The sequence below is a fragment of the Diadema antillarum genome, unplaced genomic scaffold (genome assembly GCF_040938485.1).
Source record: "Diadema antillarum isolate AM-2024a unplaced genomic scaffold, OU_Dant_1.0 seq00001066_RagTag, whole genome shotgun sequence".
NCBI lineage: Eukaryota > Metazoa > Echinodermata > Echinoidea > Diadematoida > Diadematidae > Diadema > Diadema antillarum.
In genome coordinates, this window is record NW_027271892.1 from 463,544 (window position 1) to 487,660 (window position 24,117).

At 39.8% G+C, this 24,117-nt stretch overlaps 1 protein-coding gene across 1 annotated transcript in view; it reads left to right on the forward strand.

Annotated features, from left to right (window-relative positions):
* LOC139743305 (histone-lysine N-methyltransferase EZH2-like) overlaps positions 1–18,146 on the forward strand; it is a 28,933-nt gene extending 10,787 nt beyond the window's left edge. Inside the window, exons 8-21 of the mRNA XM_071653798.1 lie at positions 76–239; positions 875–966; positions 2,641–2,812; positions 3,544–3,707; positions 4,056–4,144; positions 5,982–6,022; positions 6,723–6,848; positions 11,372–11,485; positions 12,408–12,481; positions 13,434–13,529; positions 14,506–14,587; positions 16,125–16,205; positions 16,807–16,891; positions 18,016–18,146. Coding sequence (XP_071509899.1) covers positions 76–239; positions 875–966; positions 2,641–2,812; positions 3,544–3,707; positions 4,056–4,144; positions 5,982–6,022; positions 6,723–6,848; positions 11,372–11,485; positions 12,408–12,481; positions 13,434–13,529; positions 14,506–14,587; positions 16,125–16,205; positions 16,807–16,891; positions 18,016–18,091 — 1,456 coding nt within the window. The 3' untranslated portion in view covers positions 18,092–18,146. The remainder of the gene's footprint in view (positions 1–75; positions 240–874; positions 967–2,640; positions 2,813–3,543; positions 3,708–4,055; positions 4,145–5,981; positions 6,023–6,722; positions 6,849–11,371; positions 11,486–12,407; positions 12,482–13,433; positions 13,530–14,505; positions 14,588–16,124; positions 16,206–16,806; positions 16,892–18,015) is intronic.
* The last annotated feature ends 5,971 nt before the right edge of the window (positions 18,147–24,117 follow it).

The window sequence follows — 24,117 nt, forward strand, 5'->3', positions numbered from 1 at the left end:
TCTCACAAAAATAAAAACCTCATGAAGTAATCGGCGTAAACAGTATATTGTATCCAAAAATACTGCACAACACAGATATCGTGAGTTGACAGAACGGCAGGATCCAAACATCTTGCCTCCAGAGTGCACGCCCAATATTGACGGACCCAACGCCAAGTCGGTGCCACGGGATGAGACCATGCACTCCTTCCACACTCTCTTCTGTCGTCGCTGCTACAAGTACGACTGCTTCCTGCACCGTAAGTGATGTCGCCCTCTTGTGTTAAGACTAAAGTAGTATCCAGGGAGAGGAAACAAAACAGAAAACACCAAAGTGGATCTCAATGACTCCTATTGTTTTCATGATATGCGTTAAAAAATTAGGTTTTTTTTTTTTAACAGGAATGATGTGTGGCAAAATTTTATTGGAACAAACATAAAAATCACTGATGTGGTATGACATACATGATATAATACCCATTATGTTCAGTATCAAAATTTTGTGCTCTTTTTCTATCTTGATATTTTTGGGGAAAGATTACAGGTTTGTTCTTGTTGCAGTGACTGAGTGATTTTTTTTCCTTACTATTCCCGTTCGAAAGGAAAAGAGCTTTGAGTACTTGACAAGGATTGTGTTGAATTTTGGAGCTCACAGTGAGTCCTGCAGCATTCGTGGGTACTCAGAATTTGGCAGGTATTGTTGGATGACTTTAAGCTTCCGATTTGCTGTATCATAACCTGTTGAAGACTAGTCCCGAGTATACTCGGGCAGATGTCTATGTGAAATGTGTGTTATAGCTAAAGCAGGTCGTCCTCAATAGGTTAAAAAGCTCTCACACCCAGTTTGTGTGTTTGTGTATGATTGTCTTTCTGTGTGATTGTCTTTCTCAAACAGCGTACCACCCGACGCCGAGTCAAACCAAGCCCAAGAACAAGGAGTTTCGCCAGGGGACGGAGCCGTGTGGACCTAACTGCTTCATGCACAAAGTAAGCCTATATGTGACCCGCCACGACAAAGGGATCCTAAAGTTGCTGACGGCTGAGCCGAGAAAATCGAGTATGAAGTCAGATCATCAAAATTGGTCAAAACGATCAAATTTCTGTTTTTACCTTAGTTATTTTGTAGTTGAATGTATCGTCTATCATCTGCCGAAATTCTTGAAAGGCAAGAAATTAGCGATTTTCTGGGCCATGATTTTCCGACTTTCAATGGAACAGAAACGTGTCCAGAGACTTGGCTTTAGTGCCGCAGCTAGACTCCGCCCCTAGCAACGAGGGGGTGATCTTGTTAGTCAGTGTGTGGCATCCCGGTTACTGATTGGTCATGCGTAGACTGCTGGCATTAAGCTTGAATGAACATCACGGAGGTTGCTAGGAGCATGCCTTCTATTGTCAAGAGGTGGAAACTGTCTTGCCTCCCGTTGATCATGATAGTGTCGGAAGGAAAACTTTGAAGGCGGTTTTCTCGAAACGCTGATTTCCTAAACCTCTCGACATGTGCTTGTAAAATCATCGATATCTCCGCAACCGAGTGCTTGTATGAGTCGAGTTATATATGAAATTATAGAGTAAGAGTATCTGAATAATTTCATGTCATTTTCAGCAAATGGTTCTTCCCTGACTTTCGAATCCTTTAGTTGTAGCAGGTTACATATTTTCTATCGGGATAAGGAAAACTTTGAAGGCGGTTTTCTCGAAATGCTGATTTCCTAAACCACTCGACAGGTGCTTGTAAAATCATCGATATCTCCACAACTGAGTAGTTTTATGAGTCGTGTTGTATATGAAATTAAAGTGGAAGAGTAACAGAATAATGTCATGTCATTTTCTGAAAATTGTTCTCCCCAAACTTTCAGATCCTTATGTTGTAGCGGGTCACATATATTCTATGGGGATAGGGTAAAAAAAATAATAAAATCTTGTTTCGCATACATCTGGTTTCTCATTATCAACGGGCACATATTTTCCATCATTTCTAAGATGACACATTTTGTGGAAACTTTTGGAATAAGTTCTGAGACACCGCAGGAGTGTGTTATGAGAAAAGCCATGTCCGAGTGTGATCAGAATTTTATGCAGTGTCAGAAACTGCAATTTGATTTCAGTTGAGAGTTGCTGGCCAACATACCCAGGCATAAGAGGTGCTTCAGTCTAACCAGGAAGGCCATGGTAACATGATTGGGATATATGGGGATTAGGTAATCCCTTTTCATTGGCAATTACTTTCCAGACATCTGTCCCTATTGGAAGAGAGAGCGTTCCAGGGGGACATGCTTACCAGCAATATTCACACAAGAGGTATAGGACTTTCAATTTTTGAACCAGTATCACATTCCTATATGGTCAGCCAATTCATCTCAATTTTGCAGTGTTCCCAGCTACACTGCCTGCAACCTTATAAGAGTGGCATCGTGAGTGGTCACATATATTGTAAAACGAGGGATGTTTGAGTGCATTTTAATTTCACGAATTTCACGCCAGGATTCGCGAAATTAAAGTGCACGCGAGAGTTCTTGTCTACACTATTATGGATTGAATGTTAGAGACATCTTGCGAAAAATTTCATGCCGTGAAAAAGGCCGTCGGCTCCAATTCGCAAAAAATTTTCATGCCGCGAAAATATCTTGTTTTACAGTAACGTTTGTTTTCCCTGCACTGCAGCAAGAGTACATCATTCCAGAACTTCCGGGACCCGTTGCGGACAAGAGCAAGGGCTCCCCCTTCCGCCCGAGCCACAAGAAGCTGGCTGGAGCTCGGTCCAACACCAGCACCCCGACCAAGTTCCTCGGCGAAGTGGACCCAGAGTTCCCGGCTTTTGACAAACCGTTTATAGGTGGGTACCATGGAGTTTATGTCCGTGATGCTGGGGACAATGGCGGTGATGATGATGATGATGGCGGTTGTCATCGTTGCTGAGTAGACGGCGGTTATAGTGAAATTATTGATTATGATAATTATGAACGTCAATCGAGCTTAAATGTTGATGCCTTTTGTTGTGATGTGGAATTAAAGCTTTGGTGAAAATGCTGTAGACATCAGAAGAATTCTGGGAAACAAAAAGAAGTACAGTAACTGTCAATTGTGCCCTTGGAGTTTTATTGTTTGTAAGGCCTCTGTATTAAAAAGAGGTTTTTACAATTCATTTAAAGCATGTCAAGGGGAAGTACAGGGAAGCTTAATCAGGGCTGTATTTGTCTTGAAGCTCAGGTGTGCCCACCATGATTATGATTATGATTATGATTATTATTATAATGGTGATGATGATGGTGGTGATTTTTGTTATTATTATTATTACTACTACTACTACTACTACTACTACTACTACTACTACTATCATCATCATCATCATCATCATCATCATCATCATCATCATCACCATCATCATCACCATCATCATCTTTCATCCTTACCATCATTATTACGATATTAAAGTCCAGACACTCTTTGTGGTGGCGTCCAAATTTAGTTTTTCTTTGCGTTGGTATTCTGTATTTGCATACATGTAAGAAGTAAAAATTTACTTTTTAGCAGTCACATACAATATTCTTTTCCTCTCTCTTGCAGAGCCAGAGAGTAGCAGCAATGACAGCCTCCCAGCGGATACGGTAGTCATGACAACAGAGGAGTGGGTGGGGCGAGAGATGTCGCTGTTCCGTGTACTGAGGACAGTGTACTACAACAACTACTGCACCATGGCCAAGTTGATAAAGACCAAAACTTGTGCCCAGGTGAGACGGGAGACGTTGTCTCCGTAATCTGTTCAAGAACTTTTTATCTCGCCATCTTTTGAGAGGATTTTGTACCTGATTTTGATCATATCATTTTAATGAAGTGATTGTTGTTAATGTTCTGTGGTCAGCTCCATGTTCACCATTCATAAATCTATATGCTTATGGGCGTTTTTTTTTTTTTTTTTGTAACAAAGTGACTTATGGATTTTCTGTTGGGAAGTGAAGTTAAGTTCTTACTCAGAGAACGATATGATCAGCCATCCTTATCAAATTCAGTTTCTCAAACTATAGCTCGTTACTATGTCTCACCTGTTTGTGTGTCTACCGGTTTTCGTTCCATCCCAGGTGGCCGAGTTTGCCACGAAGGAAGGAGAGGTGGTGGAACTGTCCCCGGAACATACCACTCCGCCACGGAAGAAGAAGAGAAAGCAGAAGTAAGCATTCTGTCTCTCCTTTTCGTATGTGTGTGTGTCTGTGTGTCTGTGTTTGTGTTTGTCTGTGCCGTTGTCTGTTTTTCTCTGTATATTCATGTCTGTGTCTGGTTTTGTTTGTTTGTTATATTTATGTCTGTGTCTATACATGTTTTGCAGTGTCTATGTCGTGTGTCTCCTCTGTATCTGTGTCTGTGTTTGTGTGTCTGTTTGTATGTCTCTTTGTGTCAGCGTTTTTGTCTGTGTGTGTTTGTATCTGTTTTTCTGTCTGTGTCTATGTCTGTGTCTGTGTTTATCTTGTGAGTGTGTCTATATCTGGATGTGTGTCTGTTTTTGTCTGTGTTTATTTGTGTGTGTACATCTGCGTGTGTGTCTGTTTGTCTTAATGTGTGTGTGTGTCCATATCCGGATGCATGTCTGTTTGTGTCAGTGTGTATGTCTATGTCTGTATCTGTGTAACTTTTGTGGAAAGTGATTAGCCTTGTCCACAGATGTGTCCTAATTCTTGTGAAGTTCTGTCCTTAAAGGCACCTCTCCACGACACAGTGCAGTTGTGATGAAATTTTGTGTGATTGTATAATGCTTTCATGTGAAATGTTTCATCACCTCTGCATAACTGAAGTAACTCAGTTCATTCAGAGTATAACTGTGCCATAACTCTTGCTGGTTAGGCTTTTTCCTGGCTCTTGAAAGAAAATCACGTCCCCACATTTCAAGATGTGCTCAGCCTCGGCAAAGTGGCCCACTCAATGCACAATTGTAGGTGCTGACAATGGGGAGGACTTTTGGACGATGCCACAACTTACGTTGAATCTTATCTGGCAGCCTCAAGTCTCCCCCACTACCGCCACCGACTATGTGAAGGAAAAAAAAATGCATATACAGTTAAACTCGCCTAAGTCAACATCACATATGCCGAATAATCGCGCAAGTCGATGATTTTAAAAAGTCCTGACTTTTCCCCATTGACTTACGTGTAATAATTCACTCACAAGTCGAATTTTGTAAGTCGAATACTCGCCTAAGTCGATGAAATTCCAAGAACACTTTCACGGAAAAACCATTAAATTCACTGTGCCTAAGTCGAATAAGATTTGTTGTGCAATAAATCACTGTCAAAATCACGAGACGCCAATTTTTGTTTACGTAAGAACTAGCCCGACCAGACAGGTGACAAAAAAATGATCTAAAGTATCAAAATTCAAAGCGATCGCATGCGATTGTTGAACTCTCTTCGTGTTTGGAGGTCCGCTGGTACAGCCTTGTCGCGCTAGCGCTACGTACGTACAGCGACTGGGCTGCGTATAATTGTGCGTACAGCGACTGGGCTGTGTATAGTCTGTGTATGTTTGCACTCTGCGCTGTGCAGTGGATGGATGAAGCTGCTGAGTTTTCAAAGCGGAAAGTAGGGGGAAAGTTACGGGCACGGGTAAATCAGAAGTACACCTCTACACACATTTCAAGCCACGATATGGTAAACTGGAATCAATCACTGCTCAAATATCGTTCATATTCACTTCCCCAAGGTTTAACAAGGGTGTAAAGTAATCGGACCTGTGCCAATGCTAATGCACTGTCCATGCAAAGTTCGCCGCGGCCCTGCCGGGCGACACGTGCTGCGGCACACCTCTCCAGCTCTCGGCTTCAGAGTAGACAACATACATGTACATTATACATAATGTACGTGTGGTGTGACTGTTGTTAAGTCAATTTTTTTTTTCGACTTACGCACAAGTCGAAACTCGCCTAAGTCGATGTGTTTTACTCAGTCCCGAGAAGATCGACTTCTGCGAGTTTAACTGTATTAATAAATAGATATTTCTATATGTCTTTAATGCAGGTTGTGGTCTATGCACAGCAGGAAAATACAGCTCAAGAAAGGTGAGTGTTGGTATGCAGCTGCTTGGCTAAAAACTTGGCCTATCATCAGGTTCTTTGACATATTTTTTGTTTGTTTGTTTGTGTGCTTTCTTATTCCAGGAAAGACTTTATTTCTGCACAGTCTGCATACAATCCTTGATTCATGAGCCAGGGATGATAAAGTTCATAAATGTTCTCAGTACTTTATTTGACTGGTTTCGGACAAAAGTGACCAACTCCACTCTGTCGTGCCCCTCTCATGACTTTAATCGTCTGAAATTTCGATGATTGGATGTGGCATTTGAAGGTCAATTTGCAGTGAGTAAGAGGTTGCTCCACATTGGTGAATTAGTCATTTTTTAATTTGTAATTAAATGGAGATGTTATAGAACTTCAAACTACATTTTGTTATCCCACCACCATAACAGCATACCAAACATGTGTTCAGATTTTACATTATGGTCTTTTACACTGTTAGTGTAGAGTCTTATATGTATATATATGGTATACATTAAAATAATTTTATGACCAAAAAAAAAAAAAAAGGGAGAGGATACATTATTCTTGCATCACCGCACAAATTATCTTATGTCAGTCTGGCTGTCTTGTCTCCGAGATCTTGTATAGAGTAATCCTCCGGTCAACTGGGCATTCACAATAGCCCAGTGAGTAGGAATAATGATAACTGATGCCCCTTTTCCCCTCTTGTGTCTGTGAACAGAAAATTCTTCAACTCACGTCTACAACTACCAGCCCTGCGACCACCCGGGCAAGCCGTGCGACTCCGAATGCACATGCGCCATGCTACAGACCTTTTGCGAGAAATTCTGTCAGTGCAGTCCAGATTGTAAGTCTACATTTTGTATGTGGCCAGTGTTTCACCACACCCACACACACTCTCTTTATGCCTCCGCCACGAAGTGGTGCCGGAGGCATTCTGTTTTCAGGTTGTCTGTCCGTCCGTCCGTCCTTCCGTCCGTCCGTCCGTCCTTCCATCCGTAATGAATTTTGTGGACAGCGTAACTAAAAAACCTTTTGAGGTATCCTAATAAAACTTGGCATGTATGTGTATTAGGGGGTGAAGTTGTGCCTATCAACTTTTGGGTGCACATGCTCAAGGTCAAAGGTCAAGGTCAAATACTTAAAATTTCACTATTTCCACCATATCTATGCAATGCCTGAAGATATTTTCTTAAAACTTAGTGTATACATGTATTACACAATTAAGATTCTCTGGTGAAAGTTTGAGGTCATGAGGTCAAAGGTCAAAAGGTCAAGTAACAATATTAAAACGTCACTTTTTTCTCTGTAACTTGGAAATTGTTCAAGGTTTCTTCATGGAACATAGTATATATACATGTACTGACTGGCAGTGATTATCGAGAGAATTTAGGGTTCATGGGGGTCAAAGGTCAGGGGTCAAAGGTCAAGGGCAACACTTCAACATTTTACTATTGACCTCATATTTATGCAATGCCAGCAGGATTATTTTTTTTTTTACACTTGGTGTATGCATGTATAACCTAATAGAGATTATGTGGAAACTTTTTTTCCATTTTTTTTTTTTTTTTGCCTCAAAGGTCAAAAGGTCAAAGATCAAGGGAAAGTGCTGAACTAACTTTTTCCTCCATATCTCAGAAGTGGCTCAAGTTATCTTGAAACTTTCTACATATTTATGCATGTTCTGCCTGACAGTGATCATCCTATAAATTTTAGGGTCATATGGCCTGATGAAAATGGTAACAATGTACTTTTCAATACAGAAATTGCACTTTTTCTCCATACCTTGAAAATTACTCAATGCATAAACTTATGAATGGGCAAAGTCAAGTTAAAGTCCTTAAATCCCCAAATACATGCTCTCCTATTCATCCAATTAAACCTAGGTCAACTAAGGTGAACATTCAACACATTTGTGACAAACTTGTCATTTTAATATTTTGCCAATTTTGTGAAAATGTAATCACACATTGTCCACATGTACTATAGACCTATTAGGAGAATCATGCATTATAGCGGAGGCATACCAGTCGCCTTAGCGACATTTCTAGTTTGTTTTTGTTTTTTGCCCTAACCAATTTAACCATGCTTATTTAAGTAGTTGAACAATACCATGAGACTAGTTAGGCTATGTCTGGAGGGATCTGATTGTTTGTGTAAAGCAAGATGCCTCCTTTCTGCAACACATTAAAATGAAGGTTAATGTTTGGTAGTTGTACACAAAAAGATAGATTATATAGGATGTAGACAATTATCATGTTTAATGCTATGTTGATGACATATACTGAGACAAACAAACATTAGGATAGATTATTCATTAGTTTAACATTCCCTTTGGTGACTGCAATCAGAAAAAAAATAAAGAAATCTCATAACAGGTAATTATTATTTCATCTTATAAATGTAAAATTTGTCTAAAAGAATATTCCTCTTTAAGTCTTCTTGCTTCTGTGAACATTACAACATTTGAAAGTGCTAGGTGAATTGTTTGAAGCATTTGAGCTACAAAATCTACTTGATTGGTTTTGGGCAAAATTTTGTGTAAGAGTGGTAGTTTGATTTGGACAGAAACAAGGGGGAAAATTAGGTAAATGATAATAGCTTTGAGTAGAATCAATTTATCTGGTGATGATAAATTTAAAGCTACAGGGGGTCAGTGTGAGCTGTGTAGTGTGCATCAGACCACTGCAGGATTTTTTCCCCCTTTTTTGTTAGCATATATAGAACGTGCAAGCTACATCATATGTAGCGCTGGTGTGGTAAATTTGTTTAAACTTTGCGTAAGATGCCAATACTCATACTGAGTTAGTAATCATACATCTATCTTACATAGTTGATAGCAAGTAGTGATTGCCAGGAAGTTTGTGGATTTCACCCTCGGTAATAGTTCATCGTCAATCTCTTGAATGGTGCTAGGTAACACACATGACCAGTGCCACGTTTTTAAAAGTAGGGGGCCCCAGTTTGTATTTCTGGTGCCACTTCTGGGTTTCATCAGCTAACAAGCCCCCCCCCCCCCAAAAAAAAAAAAAAAAAAAAAGGAAAAATAAAAGGCCTTCAGCGCAACTTTCTGTTGCCACTTCCTAGATTTCATCAGCTAACAAGCAAAAATAAAAAACAAACAAACAAACACACACACACACACACTCACACACCAAAAAAAAAAAAAACACCCTTACCGCGCTTCCAGTTCAAGGTTTTGTCAGCTGACAAAGAAAAATAGCTTTGGTAACACATGCAATGGGCTTCCAATGGACACTGGCTGACAACATTATTTTTGTTTTTGGGTGCCACCACTTCCGGGGTAATAAAATAAGTGGGGGGGGGGGGGGGGGGGGGGGGGGGGAGGCAAGTGGTTACACCCTCTGTAAAAAAGGGGGGGGGGGGACCTCCATCCCCCAGCCACAAACAAGGTAGAATTTCTGTGGCACAAAGCAGAGTATTAAAGTGTGGTTGAATGGTTTAGTGAAACCCTAATTCTTGTGAAATGAGGAGATTGTATATGCATAGATAAGTACTTAAACAGTATGTCATGCACAATGTATTATATTTTTACTTGGAAATAGAGCCGTAATTGTTTGAAGTATTTGCGTTTCCACATTTGTATACCTTGATGACTTAAAAAGCATGTAAATTTGTGTGACAATCACAGAGAGAACAGTTTCGTGACTCGTCTGAGTCACTTCAGCTCTGGCTGGCTGGCGAGCATTCCCGAAGCTGTTCTCTACGTGATTTTCACATGTACAATTATAAGTCCATTCGACAGATTTAAGTTATGTGCTTTTATCATACTGCTTGGATGAATGAAAACCTACATAATATCTTAATGACTTTACTGGACTTCAGTGACACTGAAAGTCTTATCTCGACTGTTCAAGGGATAGGGTGGAGATATTGGGAGCTCAATATTGATGATCTGACTTGCACTTACAAATCATGAAAAAAAACCATCCAAGAAGGATGTTTTATGCATTGGGCGGGATTTGAACTTGGAAGTTTATGTTTTAGTGTCTAATACCTTAAGCGCCTCAGTGGTCCCATCAGTATTAATTGCACCTGTTGACCGTCTTGATGTTATTGTCCCTGCGGAACGAGTTCGAGCAGGGGACTATGAAACGGGCTCCGTACGTGTGTGTGTCCGTCCGTGTGTCCGTGTGTCCGTCCGTGTGTGCGTCCGTGTGTGATCAAAATGTTCAAAATGCTACTCCTTCGCCATTTCTAACCCGATTTTGATTCTGTTTGCTTTATATGATAGCACTACATGGGAGCTTTGAAACTTCTATACAGAATTTCAATTGTGACCTTTGACCTTGACCTTTGACCTATATTGTACATTTTGCTTCAAAATGCTACTCCTTCGCCATTTCTAACCCGATTTTGATTCCGTTTGCTTTATATGATGGCACTAGGTGAGGGCTTCAAAACTTCTACACAGAATTTTGACCTTTGACTTCTTTGACCTTTGACCTTGATTTTTGACCTATATTGTACATTTTGCTACAAAATGCTACTCCTTTGCCATTTGTAACCCGATTTCAATTCCGTTTGCTTCAAGTGATGGCACTAGGTGAGGGCTTCAAAATTTCTACACAGAATTTTGACCTTTGACTTCTTTGACCTTTGACCTTGATTTTTGACCTATATTGTACATTGGCTACAAAATACTACTCCTGCGCCATTTCTAACCCGATTTTGATTCTGTTTGCTTTATGTGATGGCACTAGGTGAGGGCTTCAAAACTTCTACACAGAATTTTGACCTTTGACTTCTTTGACCTTTGACCTTGATTTTTGAACTATATTGTACATTTTGCTACAAAATGCTACTCCTTTGCCATTTGTAACCCGATTTCAATTCCGTTTGCTTTAAGTGATGGCACTAGGTGAGGGCTTCAAAACTTCTACACAGAATTTTGACCTTTGACTTCTTTGACCTTTGACCTTGATTTTTTTACCTATATTGTACATTGGCTACAAAATGCTACTCCTTCGCCATTTCTAACCCGATTTCGATTCCGTTTGCTTTATGTGATGGCACTAGGTGAGGGCTTCAAAACTTCTACATAGAATTTTGACCTTTGACTTCTTTGACCTTTGACCTTCATCTTTTTACCTATATTGTACATTTTGCTACTAGATGCTACTTCCGGCGGGGACATATATTACGCACCGCGTAATTTCTACTTTTCCTTGTTGTAAAAGATGTTATCAGGGGCGGATCAAGGAATTCCGTAAAGGGGAGCCGCCTTTACAAAGTTTCATTTGTTCTAACAAAAAATAAAGAGGGGGCACGCGCCCGGTGCGCCCCCCTCTGGATCCGCCACTGGTTATTATTGTTACTGTTGTCGTTATCATTGTATGATTTTGTCAGGCCAGAACCGTTTCCCGGGGTGTCGCTGCAAGGCCCAGTGCAACACGAAGCAGTGCCCCTGCTACCTCGCTGTTAGGGAGTGTGACCCGGACCTCTGCCAGACCTGCGGGGCGAGTGAGTGGCTCTCGGCTGTTTGTGATCAGCAGCTTAGGCCCTTCTGTGGCCGTGTCAGTTCGGGAAATAGAAAGGCATCTATCCGCACACGCACTCGCAAGCACGCACTCCCAAAAATGAGTCTTTCTCGTGAATTTGATACAGATTTGACAAAAATGAACCCAGATAACATGAAATGGGCTAACAAACTACTTGACATGTGTGTAGTTGCAACAAAGTATCAAGTGATAGATTTCAGTATATTGTAGAGCTTGGTAGCTGACTTTGTACAGAATCCCTGTACAATGGAGACATAAATGAGAGACATGTTTTCTCGCATGCTTAAATGAAATATACATGCATGCATTTTTCTGACATATGCTTTTAGGAAAGTTGTGTGGCAAAGGCATGCACTGCAATAATTTCTTTCTTGTATATTTATATATTTTTGTCACTTTTTTTGCAAGATTTTGTAACTCACTACACTTATTTTGTTTATTTTTCTACTGCAAAGAATCGTCCTGATGGTACAGTATTGGTGGAGATGAGAATTGGGCTTTGAATGTTTTTGCGAGATACCAAGAAAACACTTATGAAATAGTACAGAGCATACCATTTTAAGAGGAATTGAAAGTTTATTGAATGAAAATCAAGTTTGGAATGGCTGAAATATCCAAAAATAAGGTAAAACAAAGCGATTGTAATAAAAGGTGGGTCCCACATTTTAGGATCCCTCTGTTTTGGATTCTCAGCCATTTCAAAACCAATTTTCATCAAATAAATGTTGAATTCCTCATGGAATTACATGTTTTTCATATTTCGTAAGAGGTTTCTCTTTATCTCACCAAAAAATGTTAGAAACTAGAAGTTAGGTCTCGACCAAAATTATACGATCCCTTTAATTTTCCTCACACGATCTTCTCCCTCCGCCTGTCCTGTTCAGGTGTGTTCACCGAGAAATCAACCAGTGAAAGTATCTCCTGCAAGAACGTCAGTCTTCAGAGGGGATGGAAAAGGGTAAGGAATACAATTGATTTTACTTCATTTGATTTCATTTCATTTCATTCCATTCCATTCCATTCTATTCCATTCCATTCCATTCCATTCCATTCCTTCCCATTCCATTCCATTCCATTCCATTCCATTCCATTCCATTCCATCCCATTCCATTCCATTCCATTCCATTCCATCCCATTCCATTCCATTCCCTCCCATTCCATTCCATTCCATTCCCTCCCATTCCATTCCATTCCATTCCATTCCATTCCATCCCATTCCATTCCATTCCATTCCATTCCATTCCATTCCATTCCATTCCATCCCATTCCATTCCATTCCATTCCATCCCATTCCATTCCATTCCCTCCCATTCCATTCCATTCCATCCCATCCCATTCCATCCCATTCCATTCCATTCCATCCCATTCCATTCCATTCCATCCCATTCCATTCCATTCCATTCCATTCCATTCCATTCCATTCCATTCCATTCCATTCCATTCCATTCCATTCCATTCCATTCCATTCCATTCCATTCCATTCCATTCCATTTGATTACTACATTCCTTTCTAATCCGTGCATATAACACAGACTGAAGTGAACTACTGAGCAATGTATGAATCTAACAGGGAAAATACTTGGATAAAGGGTAAATGATTGAGCTAAATGGACAGTATTGTTTCACGATACTTCAATATTTTGTTCCTTCCTTCGAAGCTGTCTCCGCTCATTTGTGGGGAAAGGGTTCTAATCATTTTTATTTTGCTGCAGTGACAGATTGGCCCCAAAGTGACTTTTGTGCCATTCTGTACTGTGGCTGTAAACTTGATTGCCTGTTAGCTTTCAGTAAAAATAACAGGTCATAGATGCCAGGAGAAGTGCACAAAGTAAGTTTATCTGTCATAGAAAGTTGATTGAAGAGGCGATGAGGACCAGTTTGTTGATTGTCTTTTCTCCTCTTTGGTGCAGCATCTCCTCCTTGCCCCATCGGACGTTGCCGGGTGGGGCATCTACATCACGGACTCTGTCGCCAAGAACGAGTTCATCTCCGAGTACTGTGGGGAGGTGAGTGTGTGTCAGCCTCGGTCGTTACATCAAATGGTGTCATTTGGTCATTTCCCGACTAATCTCTTAGTGGTGTATGACTTCACCATCTACAAGTTGTACTTCTGGCATTTGACACGATAATGCACCTTGTTCAACAATGTTCAACAATAGCACAGCAATCAATCAAAAAGATGCTCATGGCGCTTTTAGTCTTTAAGGTTAGGAAGAGAAAGAAAAAAAGAAGAAGATTAAGAAGAAAAGGAAATATATGACATCTTCACTTTTTTGTTTCCTACCACATATTAAACCGGGCCATGTTTCATAAAGCTGTTCGTAAAGTTACGAACAACTTACGATCGACTGGTGATCAGTTCTGATGTGCTATATTTATCAGAATTTCCATAATTCAGCATAGGAACTGATCACCAGTCGCTCGTAAGTCGTTTGTAACTTTACGAACAGCTTTATGAAACACCCCCCAGGTATGTTTTTAGAGATGTTTTAAATGATTCCACTGAGGATGACTGGCGAACAGTGACAGGGATGCATGGTACTCAATCGGTCTCTGAGTGTCTGTGTGTAAATGGGTGCATCGTCCATATACATTGTAATATGTGGGGGTTTTTTAATGAAAGGCTACATGTAGGTGTGTGCCCATGTGTTTTTATGTATTTGTCAGTCTGCGTCTTGTAGGCTATTTCATATCATTTTTACCATGCTGTTTTTTTTTTTCTATTCCCATGAACATTTGGGTATTTCTTCAAACAGTGCTAAGGGGCAATATGTGGTGTTAAGTCACCTCAAACGTGAATTATGTTCATCGGTTAAACTGTGAATGCCTCTAAGAATTGCATGTTCTGTCATATTTCATAAGACGTTTCTCATTATCTGTTAAACACACACACACACAAAAAACCCTGGAAACCTGCAGCCCCATCTAAACCAAGACTACCACCCCTTTAACTCTCATCGTCTCAACGTCTATCTTGCACAGATAATATCCCAGGAGGAGGCGGATCGACGAGGCAAAGTCTACGACAAATATATGTGCAGCTTCCTCTTCAACCTCAACAACGGTGAGTCGCATCTTACAGCCATCATTTTCTGAACATTGTTTCTTGTATGGTGGTGCTTCATTAGATCTTTTCATTTACTTTTCATGCATTTGTCATGATATGCCTTTAATCCTGATTACCAGATGCATTACCTGGTACCAGTGCATGACATACAGTCCAACATCTCCTATCCGGACATGTCATGCCCTCATCCGGATGAAGGATTTGGCCAGATATGGGAGACTCACTGTTGTGTTTAGTACATGCAGCTGCCTACTCAATGGTAGCTACATGTACGTGTATCAATTTTCTGTGAACATGTCACGTCCTTGTCAGCTGGTCTGCGTTCAGATTTTGCTCAATGAACGATCGCCTGTACCATGTTTCCCTGATTTAATGAAAAGTTTCTTGTCCATGTTCTTGCCGTGATTTGGGGGTAGTGAATGTCTAATTGCATGCTATTTAGATGAAAATTAAATGTGAATGTGTGTTAATCATGTTGGGAATAATGTGTAACTCATGTGAGTTTGTGTAGGAGTTTTGTTTTGAGTTTGAAATCCCTATTTCCCCATAATTAGTAGATTGGGAAAAAAAAAATTGCACCATAATCATGCATACGGATAATACAGAGATCCCGATAAAGGGAGGCTGGATAGGAGAGGTCGGGCTGTATTTGCAATTATGTGGATTCTTTGAGCATTATCATTTCAGTGAGACAGGAATAAAAGAAAAACAAATAAGTCAGATGAGTGAATAGATGAAATATGTTTAGTAGTTCAACCAGATGGGGACTATAGTCCCCATCAGGTAGCTACACCTGTAACTGACTTTTCTACAACACGCATTTCCCGTTGACAACTGCCCAAGTATACATGGGACTAGTCTTAAACAGGCTAAGATGTGTCTGATTGCTAAAGCAGAAGATGGATGAGATGGGGAAAGTATATTGCATTGTGCTGTTAAAAAGAGACTCTAAAAAGGAGGTTTGGGATTTTTATCTTTCTTACATCCAGGTCGTAAAAATCTTGACTCTAAATCTCCAAAGTGCTACCAAAGTATCACCAAATCCCACCAATATTTTTTGGCAGAATTTTTTTTCAGCAAGGCTCTACCCCCCCCCCCCCCCCCCCCCAAAAAAAAAGAATACTTCAAAAAATCACTCATTGCTGTATTGACCGAATATTTCGTGAGGTTTTCATTTCTGCAAATTTCGCAGGTCGGGTGCTCTCCTCTAAATCAAAGACACGCAAAAACTAATAACTCTGATCCCGATATGAACGTGGCTCAGATTTATTTTCCATTCAGCACAGTACTCCACATTCGCGAATTTAACCACTCGCGAAATCGTCGGGGAGTCCCGATTCGCGAAAATTTTAGACTCTCTAGATACATTGTACATGGCATAAACGGTATTTGTTTTGTGACTCAGATCATCATTAGATGGTGCAGATATGTTGGTAGGATCAGCATTGGATATTAAAGAAGCAGCCATTTTGTCTTTTCACACTTGGCTTGTAATGATGCCTGACCAATCTACCCTTTCCACCTTTCTTTTCAGACTTTGTCGTTGATGCGACGAGGAAGGGCAACAAGATTCGCTTTGCCAACCACTCAAACAATCCAAATTGTTTTGCCAAAGGTAACGTTTCTTTCCCCACGTCACTCTGTGATGCACACTCCCTTGCACACCAGAAATACAGATGCACAAAGAAGTACAGATTGGTGAAATTTCACATCTCTTCGTATGTGCTGTCAGTCTCTTTTCCTCTGAGTTATACACACTTCCAGAGACATTCTGTGTTGGGTTGTCCATCCATCAAAACGCATCCCAACATCCCTTCTGTAGAGTACTAGAACGGACACTACACCATCTCTGTTAAACTAGTCGTAGATTTTAGAACACACCAACAACATACGTTGAGTAGTAGTCATGAATAGACTCATGATGGATATCATAGGCATACATCCTCAGGCAGGATTTGAACCGACGACCTCCTGATCACTGGACAGGCATCTTCAAGCTTCCTCTCAACAGCCAGCGGTGGATTTAATCCTTATAGCATGCAGCGGGTACTGTGTATCTATTCAAATTAATGACATTCTTCCATTGAATTGGGTTTTTTTTATGTTGATCAATCAGTTGCAATAAAAACAACCCGACGCAAGAATTTAATTAATTTGCACAAAATATCTTCCGGAAAAAGTGTCATTCCCAACATGTTCTTCTCTGTGGATTTCAGTGATGATGGTGAACGGCGACCATCGCATCGGGATCTTCGCGAAGCGCAACATTCAGGTTGGTGACGAACTCTTCTTCGACTACAGGTGAGTGGCTCGGCAGATTTTCCGACACGAACTTGTGGCGGAGCAAATATGTTCAGTACAGAGTTCATGGTGCTTCGATGTTCTTTTGCTTCTCTTATGGCACCCAATGGCACTGTATTGGAAACTGGGTGGGCCCTTCAGCAGGAGCTAGCTATCAACAAATGAGTATGTGGAGCCGTGTCCACGAGTTGCTTCAACTTAACCCTAAACAGGCTGGGCATTTTTTGCTATGCTTAATTTCCCCCCCCCCCTATTTTTTTTTTTTTGGTTTGTATGTTTGTTTTAACATATTCGACAATTTTTACATCATAAAAATTTCCATGAGGCATTAAATTCTTATGTATTTCATTGTTTTTGGAATTTCTTTGTTTTTTTTTCTTTGTTTTTCAATGGAAAATGTCATGAACCACTTTTCTACCATAATTACCATAAATTTAATCAATCAAAGTGATGAATTGTAAAAATAGGTTTTTATGAGGTTATTGACAGAGCACTGTTTTTCCATAGGAATTCGAGGTGACATGCCATTATAGAAATGGGCATGGCTTTGTAACAGTATGTGCAAATGTGGCAAATTTAGTCTCAAAAGTTGTGCAAGACTTGAAAGAAATAAGTCAAGAAGCTTTATGCTGAGGCCTTTTCGCGTTACAGAATTATTACATGAAACGTCAAGGGGCACGGATCTCCCCCCCCCCCTTTTTAGGGTTCAACTCCTCTTCATATCCAAGTGGACTTTTAAAGAATGGGGGAAAAAAAATGATATACAAAAAAAGCAAGCAAGTGAAAGTTTTATCAAAAGTGCACATTTAGATTAGCATAGCAGGATAACAGTGTGGATGCTGGACTCAATATACTCAGGCAATAATCTTGCAGCTCCGTTGGCTGCCTTTATTCAACTGGTAGCCATGTTGTTTTGTTTTGGTTTTAGTGGCGTGTATCACTCAGGAGTGAGTATTTACACCTTCTTTAACAGACTCCCTAGTCTTGTTTCAGGCCATGCATTTTACATCCTATCAACAACAAGCATGTTATACTGTATTTGATGTGCCAATAAGGGGAAGGGGGGGTGGCAAATATCTTCTAAGCCTTATTTCGTAATTCGCTGCTCTTTTCAATATTTGCAGATACGGTCCCACGGATGCGTTGAAGTACGTTGGCATCGAGCGCGAGATGGACGTGCCATACATTGCTGGCAAGTGATAAGAAGAAAGCAGCAACAGCTCCGTCTCCTACTAGTGTCATCTCATTCAGTTGTACCAACATACAACATGTCGATGATCACAAGCCATGGATTTCATCAATTGTGCCAAAGGCTCTTGCGTGGTCGTAGAGTAATAATCATTATATTTAGTGAGAGATGAAGAGGAGGATGCTAGCGGCCTATCGCAAAAAAAAAAAAGAACAAAAAATGTAAAAATGCTGGCTAATGTGCAAGGGCAAGGCTTTGAACCAAGGATCTTTTTTCTTTTCCTTTTGTGAAAACACAGCAAAGATGCTGCTATCGCTATTATACCAAATTTTTGGCTGTGATCTGACTGCAGGCATACCAGCAGATACAGGCATCCATTTTTCAGTCTCCAAGACAACAGAGGAACTGTTTGCCTAATTTTGACTACCTTCTCGCTCTTTATTCTCAAGTCAGATTACTTCATCATCTCGCCACTTTTACTCACCACGTGAACGAGACGAGAGAGAGAAGGGGATTATATCGTCGCTGGGGTGATAAGACCTCGTATCTACAAAATGTCAAATGTTCAGGAGAGCCAAAAAACATGCCAAAGCACTATACCGAATGGGATAGCCTTTCCTTTGACATGCCGTGGTGGCTTCATTTTTGGAGTAAGACAGTTGGGATTTGGACAGGACATCACTTAATCCATTATTTGACCATCAATCCAAAAAACTCATTTTCACCAAAATTGTAGATACAAGGTCTTATCACCCCAGCGACGATATTATGTTTGATATTTAGAAATAGCAAGGCTGGTACTTTTCAGATGTCCCAAATCAGATGCTTCTGGCCAACATTTGTGATGATTTTCTGGCGGATTGTGGCAATCACGCCTCTTTTCTCTTTCTTTTCTTTTTTGCACATTGTAGAATGCAACTCTAAGAGGCTCGCGATATGATGCAGTTGTGATGTAGAGGTCTAGTCTTTTCAACTTCATTGGAGATGATTCCAGCTTGTAAATAGTGCACATTGGGCATGAACCTCACAAACACACAGAATTCACCAATCACAGATTAATGAATAGTATTTTTCACATGACAAAGTGAGGTTTGCACAAAACAGAAATGCACCTTTCATTATTGTATAATGCTTCATGGAAGGCAGTGACTTGTCAACATGGACATAACTACAGGCATTTATTTTTGTACCAGATTAAACTTGTTTACTGGCAGTAGTTTGAAATAATGGTATGATTCGCTTCTGTATACACCATGCAGTATTCAAGCTTTATGGTGAAATTAACGGGTAAGTTCCCCCAAGTATACATGTGGAATGAAAATTTGAAAATTTCATTTCTCAAGCATCATGAATGAGCATATGACTTACCTCTTTCAGAAATCAGGGGGAATAATGTTACCCTTTTGTATGTTAATAACGAGTCAAAGGAATGTGTACTTTTCCACAGAATGTAAAATTTTGTGGAATTCTCTTTGTGTTTTCTTTACATCATTGTTCTGCAGTGACTTCACAATCTGGTGTAGTCTTCTTATCCATCAATGGCAGCACCACAGCTTGAATTATACATTTGAACAGATTGTCTGATTTTGCTCAAACTTCATTGATGTGTTCTACTGATATTGATCAAGTTCACATACTGATATTGCTGCATTCACTCAATCCACATGTATATTTGGGGGAAACTTCCCCTTTACATTGAATCAGATTTTAAAAAAATGTGTGAAATATCTACTTTTGATACTCTCATCACCAATCCAGTGACTTCCATTCGGATGCAAGAAGTTTTGCATCATTCTATTAACACTGTCAGAGAAAAGAGACCAAATTTCTATCGTTCCTCAGTCCACCGTTGGAAGAAGAAAAAAAAATGTCTGTTTGTATGTATATATGTACACAGGTGGTGTGTATTCAAGTAAGATTGTTATTCACTGTATTTTTCTACGCATGATACTGTGTATATTTCACAGAACAAGTCAGGGAGAGTTAATTCAGGCAAAACATAGAAAAATTATGTTTTCTGACTTGAATAATATCTTCGTCCATCCCAGGTTCATGGCTACAGTGAAGATGTTATGCAGATTTAGATGTCCTTAAAGGCACATGGTCCTGGTGGTTTAGTCAAATGCGTACGCGGGCGCACGGCGCAAGTTTCCTATAGAGACCTATGCTATCGACTCCTCTTTAGCGCTTACGCTTTGGCCCATTTCCCCGAGTACGAAGAAGTCCAATCCACTGTAGTCAGTGGTCTGATTCGGCTGAGGGGGCTGACAGCTTTAGCAAACTTCTTTTGTGATGTCATATTGAGAGGCACATATGCACGCACCCTGGCATTACTACAGACTGCGTGATACGCAGAGAAGACAACGAAGGCAACGTTACTTAGCAACACCTACTTGTTTACTCTTGATGACAGCTCAACTTTGGCAATCTTCGTATTAATGCTAACGGTGATCGACAGTATCATCAACAGCGCCCTCTACACTACCGGGACTATGCGCCTTTAAATTGCAGTCTAGGGGAAATCAAGTCCAAAAATAAGTTAGTCTGATAAAAAAGAGTAAAATCTTTCGAGTTCAATGGTAAAAATTTGACTAAAATCGGATGAAAAATAAGGAAGTTATGAAACTGAAGTTTTGCTAATTTCTGCAAAACAGTTCTTGTACAGTGGATGTGAATATGCAAATGAGTGAGCTGACCATGTCATAACCTCACAATTTTCCATTGATTGTGTACAAAGAAATGGCAAAAATTCAATGTTTCTGTCATTGAAGTCTGAAACATGATGTTATTCATGGTTGAATAACTTCAGAATAGTGATCAGTTAGATATCAGGAATTGAGCCTTGGGCATAATGGTGTTTGAATGACAAACTGGAAATTTTAAAATTCTATGTACAAACTACAATTGTATATGGCAAGTTGTGAGGGAATGACATGCTCACTTATGCCATTTGCATATTCATATTGACCATTCAAGAACTGTTCCTGAAAAATTAGCAAAACTTGAAAATGTCATTATTTAATTATTTTTCATCCAATTTCGATCAAATTTTTACCGTTGAACTCGTAATATTTTGCTCTTTCTTATTAGACTAACTTATATTTACATTGGCTATCCCCTTAAACACTGCCCTTGTAAAAATGATCCCACTGGGAAACACTGGTATGACAAACTTGCTTACATCCCTTTTATTGGGGTTAAATCAGCGGTTTCAATTTTCCATTACTGTAGTTAGCTGGTGTCATCGTTTAGTACATTGATGACGAGGCATTTGTTATAACGAGACAAGATTGGTGTACTTGGGCGACAACATGGCAAGTCAGTGTGAAAGAAATGCACATCCATGCGAATGTGAAAGTCCCTGCTCCACAGATTACAATCTCACTTGGCGTTGTTACAAAAGGGGAGGGGGGGGGGGGGGGGCTGAGGGGTGAGCACCAGATCTGTGTATGCGATTTCTTTGTTATTTCATCTCTTTCTATAAAGATGCAGTTAGTCTGTAAATGCACACAAGAGTGACCAAGGTCGAAGAAGTGTCCCCCTGCCTTATTGTGTGCGTTCATTGCACATGTATAATGGGTTGACTTTACGCTGTATAGTTTTTAGCCTTCTTTACTGAGTAGAAACCAGCATGTTTCTTGAATACGGAATACGTCTTAAACACGAGTATTACATTATTGCCTTTGTCTATTTTGTACAGTCATTTGTGTGTATGTACATCTACATGTATATACAACTTTAGTATGTTTATGAGAGTGCATGCTTGTTTGCACGTTTGAATGTATTTGTGTATAAATGGGTGTCTGTGTTTGTATGTATGAATGCCTGTCTGTGTGTATGTGTGTATGCATTTATGTACCCAGTATGTGTTTGTGTCTGCATGTATAGATGTATGTGTGGGTGTGTCTGTGTATTTACATCTCATATTTTCTGGTTTAGTGTACTAAAAGAGTGATGCTGCTTTTGTTTTGTCCCTTTCTTAACCCGTTGAGGACGGACTGATTTTGCTATAAAACGCATTTCCCACAGACACCTGCCCGAGTATTCTTGGGACTCGTCCTCAACGGGTTAAGAAATATCTCATTCAATCAAGATAATTAGACAGAAAGAAAAACAAAAATACATTTTTTTTAGATTTCATAATAAATGCACATTGTAATCTGTCATATGTATTTTTATTTTCTCTCTCCAGCAAATATAATACACATTGCAGCTGGCATCCTCAGATGCCAGTGCTCTTTATAAACACTGATATATTGAACACATTTTTGTACTTTTTCATGAAAAAAAAAACAACATAGTGCAAAGTATGTTTATTTGTATGTATCATACAAGAGTCTTTTCAGATTACTTTTGCAAAAGAATATTGAAAGAAAGACATAATTTTAGTAAAACAACTAATCCAAGCATAAAAAATATGTCACAGTTTGCATTTTTTACTGGAGATAAGGATAATGATGAGCTTAAGGTTACATGTTGGCATGAAGCTCACTTCCTAAAATAATGGGGGAAAAAAGGAACCCCAAAAGAACCCCAGCTATCACCTAAACCCTGAAACAAGACTTGCCTGATTGCATTCTACATTTTGTTTTCAGTTGACATCATTGTTGAAGGGGAATTCCAGACGATTTTCATGATTTCACATCATGTAGTACATAAATTGACAATGTCGCATATAGTTTCATGGAATTTATTGTGGTCCTTGAGCAGAGAAACCACTATCTGAAAAAACCCTAACAAATTGCATTGAACAAGGATTATGACATTAGAGACACATATTCCAGTAATGTAGCAACGTGATTCCATGACAAAACCACTTGCTTAACAACTTCACCCGTGTAGAATTAATCCATGCTTTCTTCTTTTGTTCTACTTCCATGAGCACCCAATCCTGCATTCTTATGTTGAAGCTGCTACGTCATCATTCTTGTTCATAAATGGTTATAAATTTTGAAATTATTCTTATTCCTTACCCAAATCACTATAAATTTTGTAACCCTGTACTCGGTATAACCAATATATAGATGTTTAGATGCAAAAGTCAGAAAATCATCCAGAGTTCTTCTTTATAAAAGTCTAAATGTCAGATGAGTTGTGAAATGTGAGCACTTGCTCTTGACAGATGCATTATCAATGACGATCTTCACTTTTGGCTTCTTGCACTCAGGAGCCTATCACAACTGTGTGCGCCCTCTGCCATTAATCTGTGTGGTAATACATTGCACATTATACTGTACATGGGACTAAGCTCCTGGAAGACTTAAACGTATTGCTGTAGATTTGTCTGAAACCCTTCACTGAAACTTTGAAGCTGTGCTGGCCCGGGCTGATAGCAGAGAGTCCCACCCCAAGCACCTTCTGATCTGGAGATTCTCCCACCTGAAAACCATAGCAAACGGGAGACTCCAACTTGATGTGCGCGAAGCACGGAGTTCCTTGTGGCTGGGGTCGAGCTCTAGGGTTCTCGATGTTATCTCGTGCCATCTAAGGCTTATTTTTCAATATACGATGACACTTAGTAAGAAATCATTTCAAGCGGGAGAACAGGAGATTTTGCAAAAATGGGCTTTCGGCGGGAGATCCCCCGTCAAAAGCGGGAGAGTTGGAGTCTCTGTGTAGTGGAAAGCGCCCTCTAAACCCCATCCACCCGGCAATTCCATACAACTTTGAAGCAAATTTTCTCAAAACTTTGTTCCACTATCTAATGGCAGAAAATCAATTCTTCGCGAGATTTCTTGTTTACACATGCAATTGATAAATTATCTACCACCAGTAAGCCTATATAATACTCTGATAAATTCATATACAATCAAATATAGAAAATTAGTAATTAAAGGTGACTTTATCTTTCTTGCATGACAATGTGCTATGCTGTAAAAACCAGAAATGGTCGCATGCAAGAACTGTTACAAATTTTGAAAGGAGCCAAAATTTATAAAAGTAAAATGCACATGAAAGGTTCTGTCTACAGTATACACAATGCACTGAATGCCAGTGACAATTCTCTCAAGCTTCATGCTGCAAAAAAAGGCTCCAA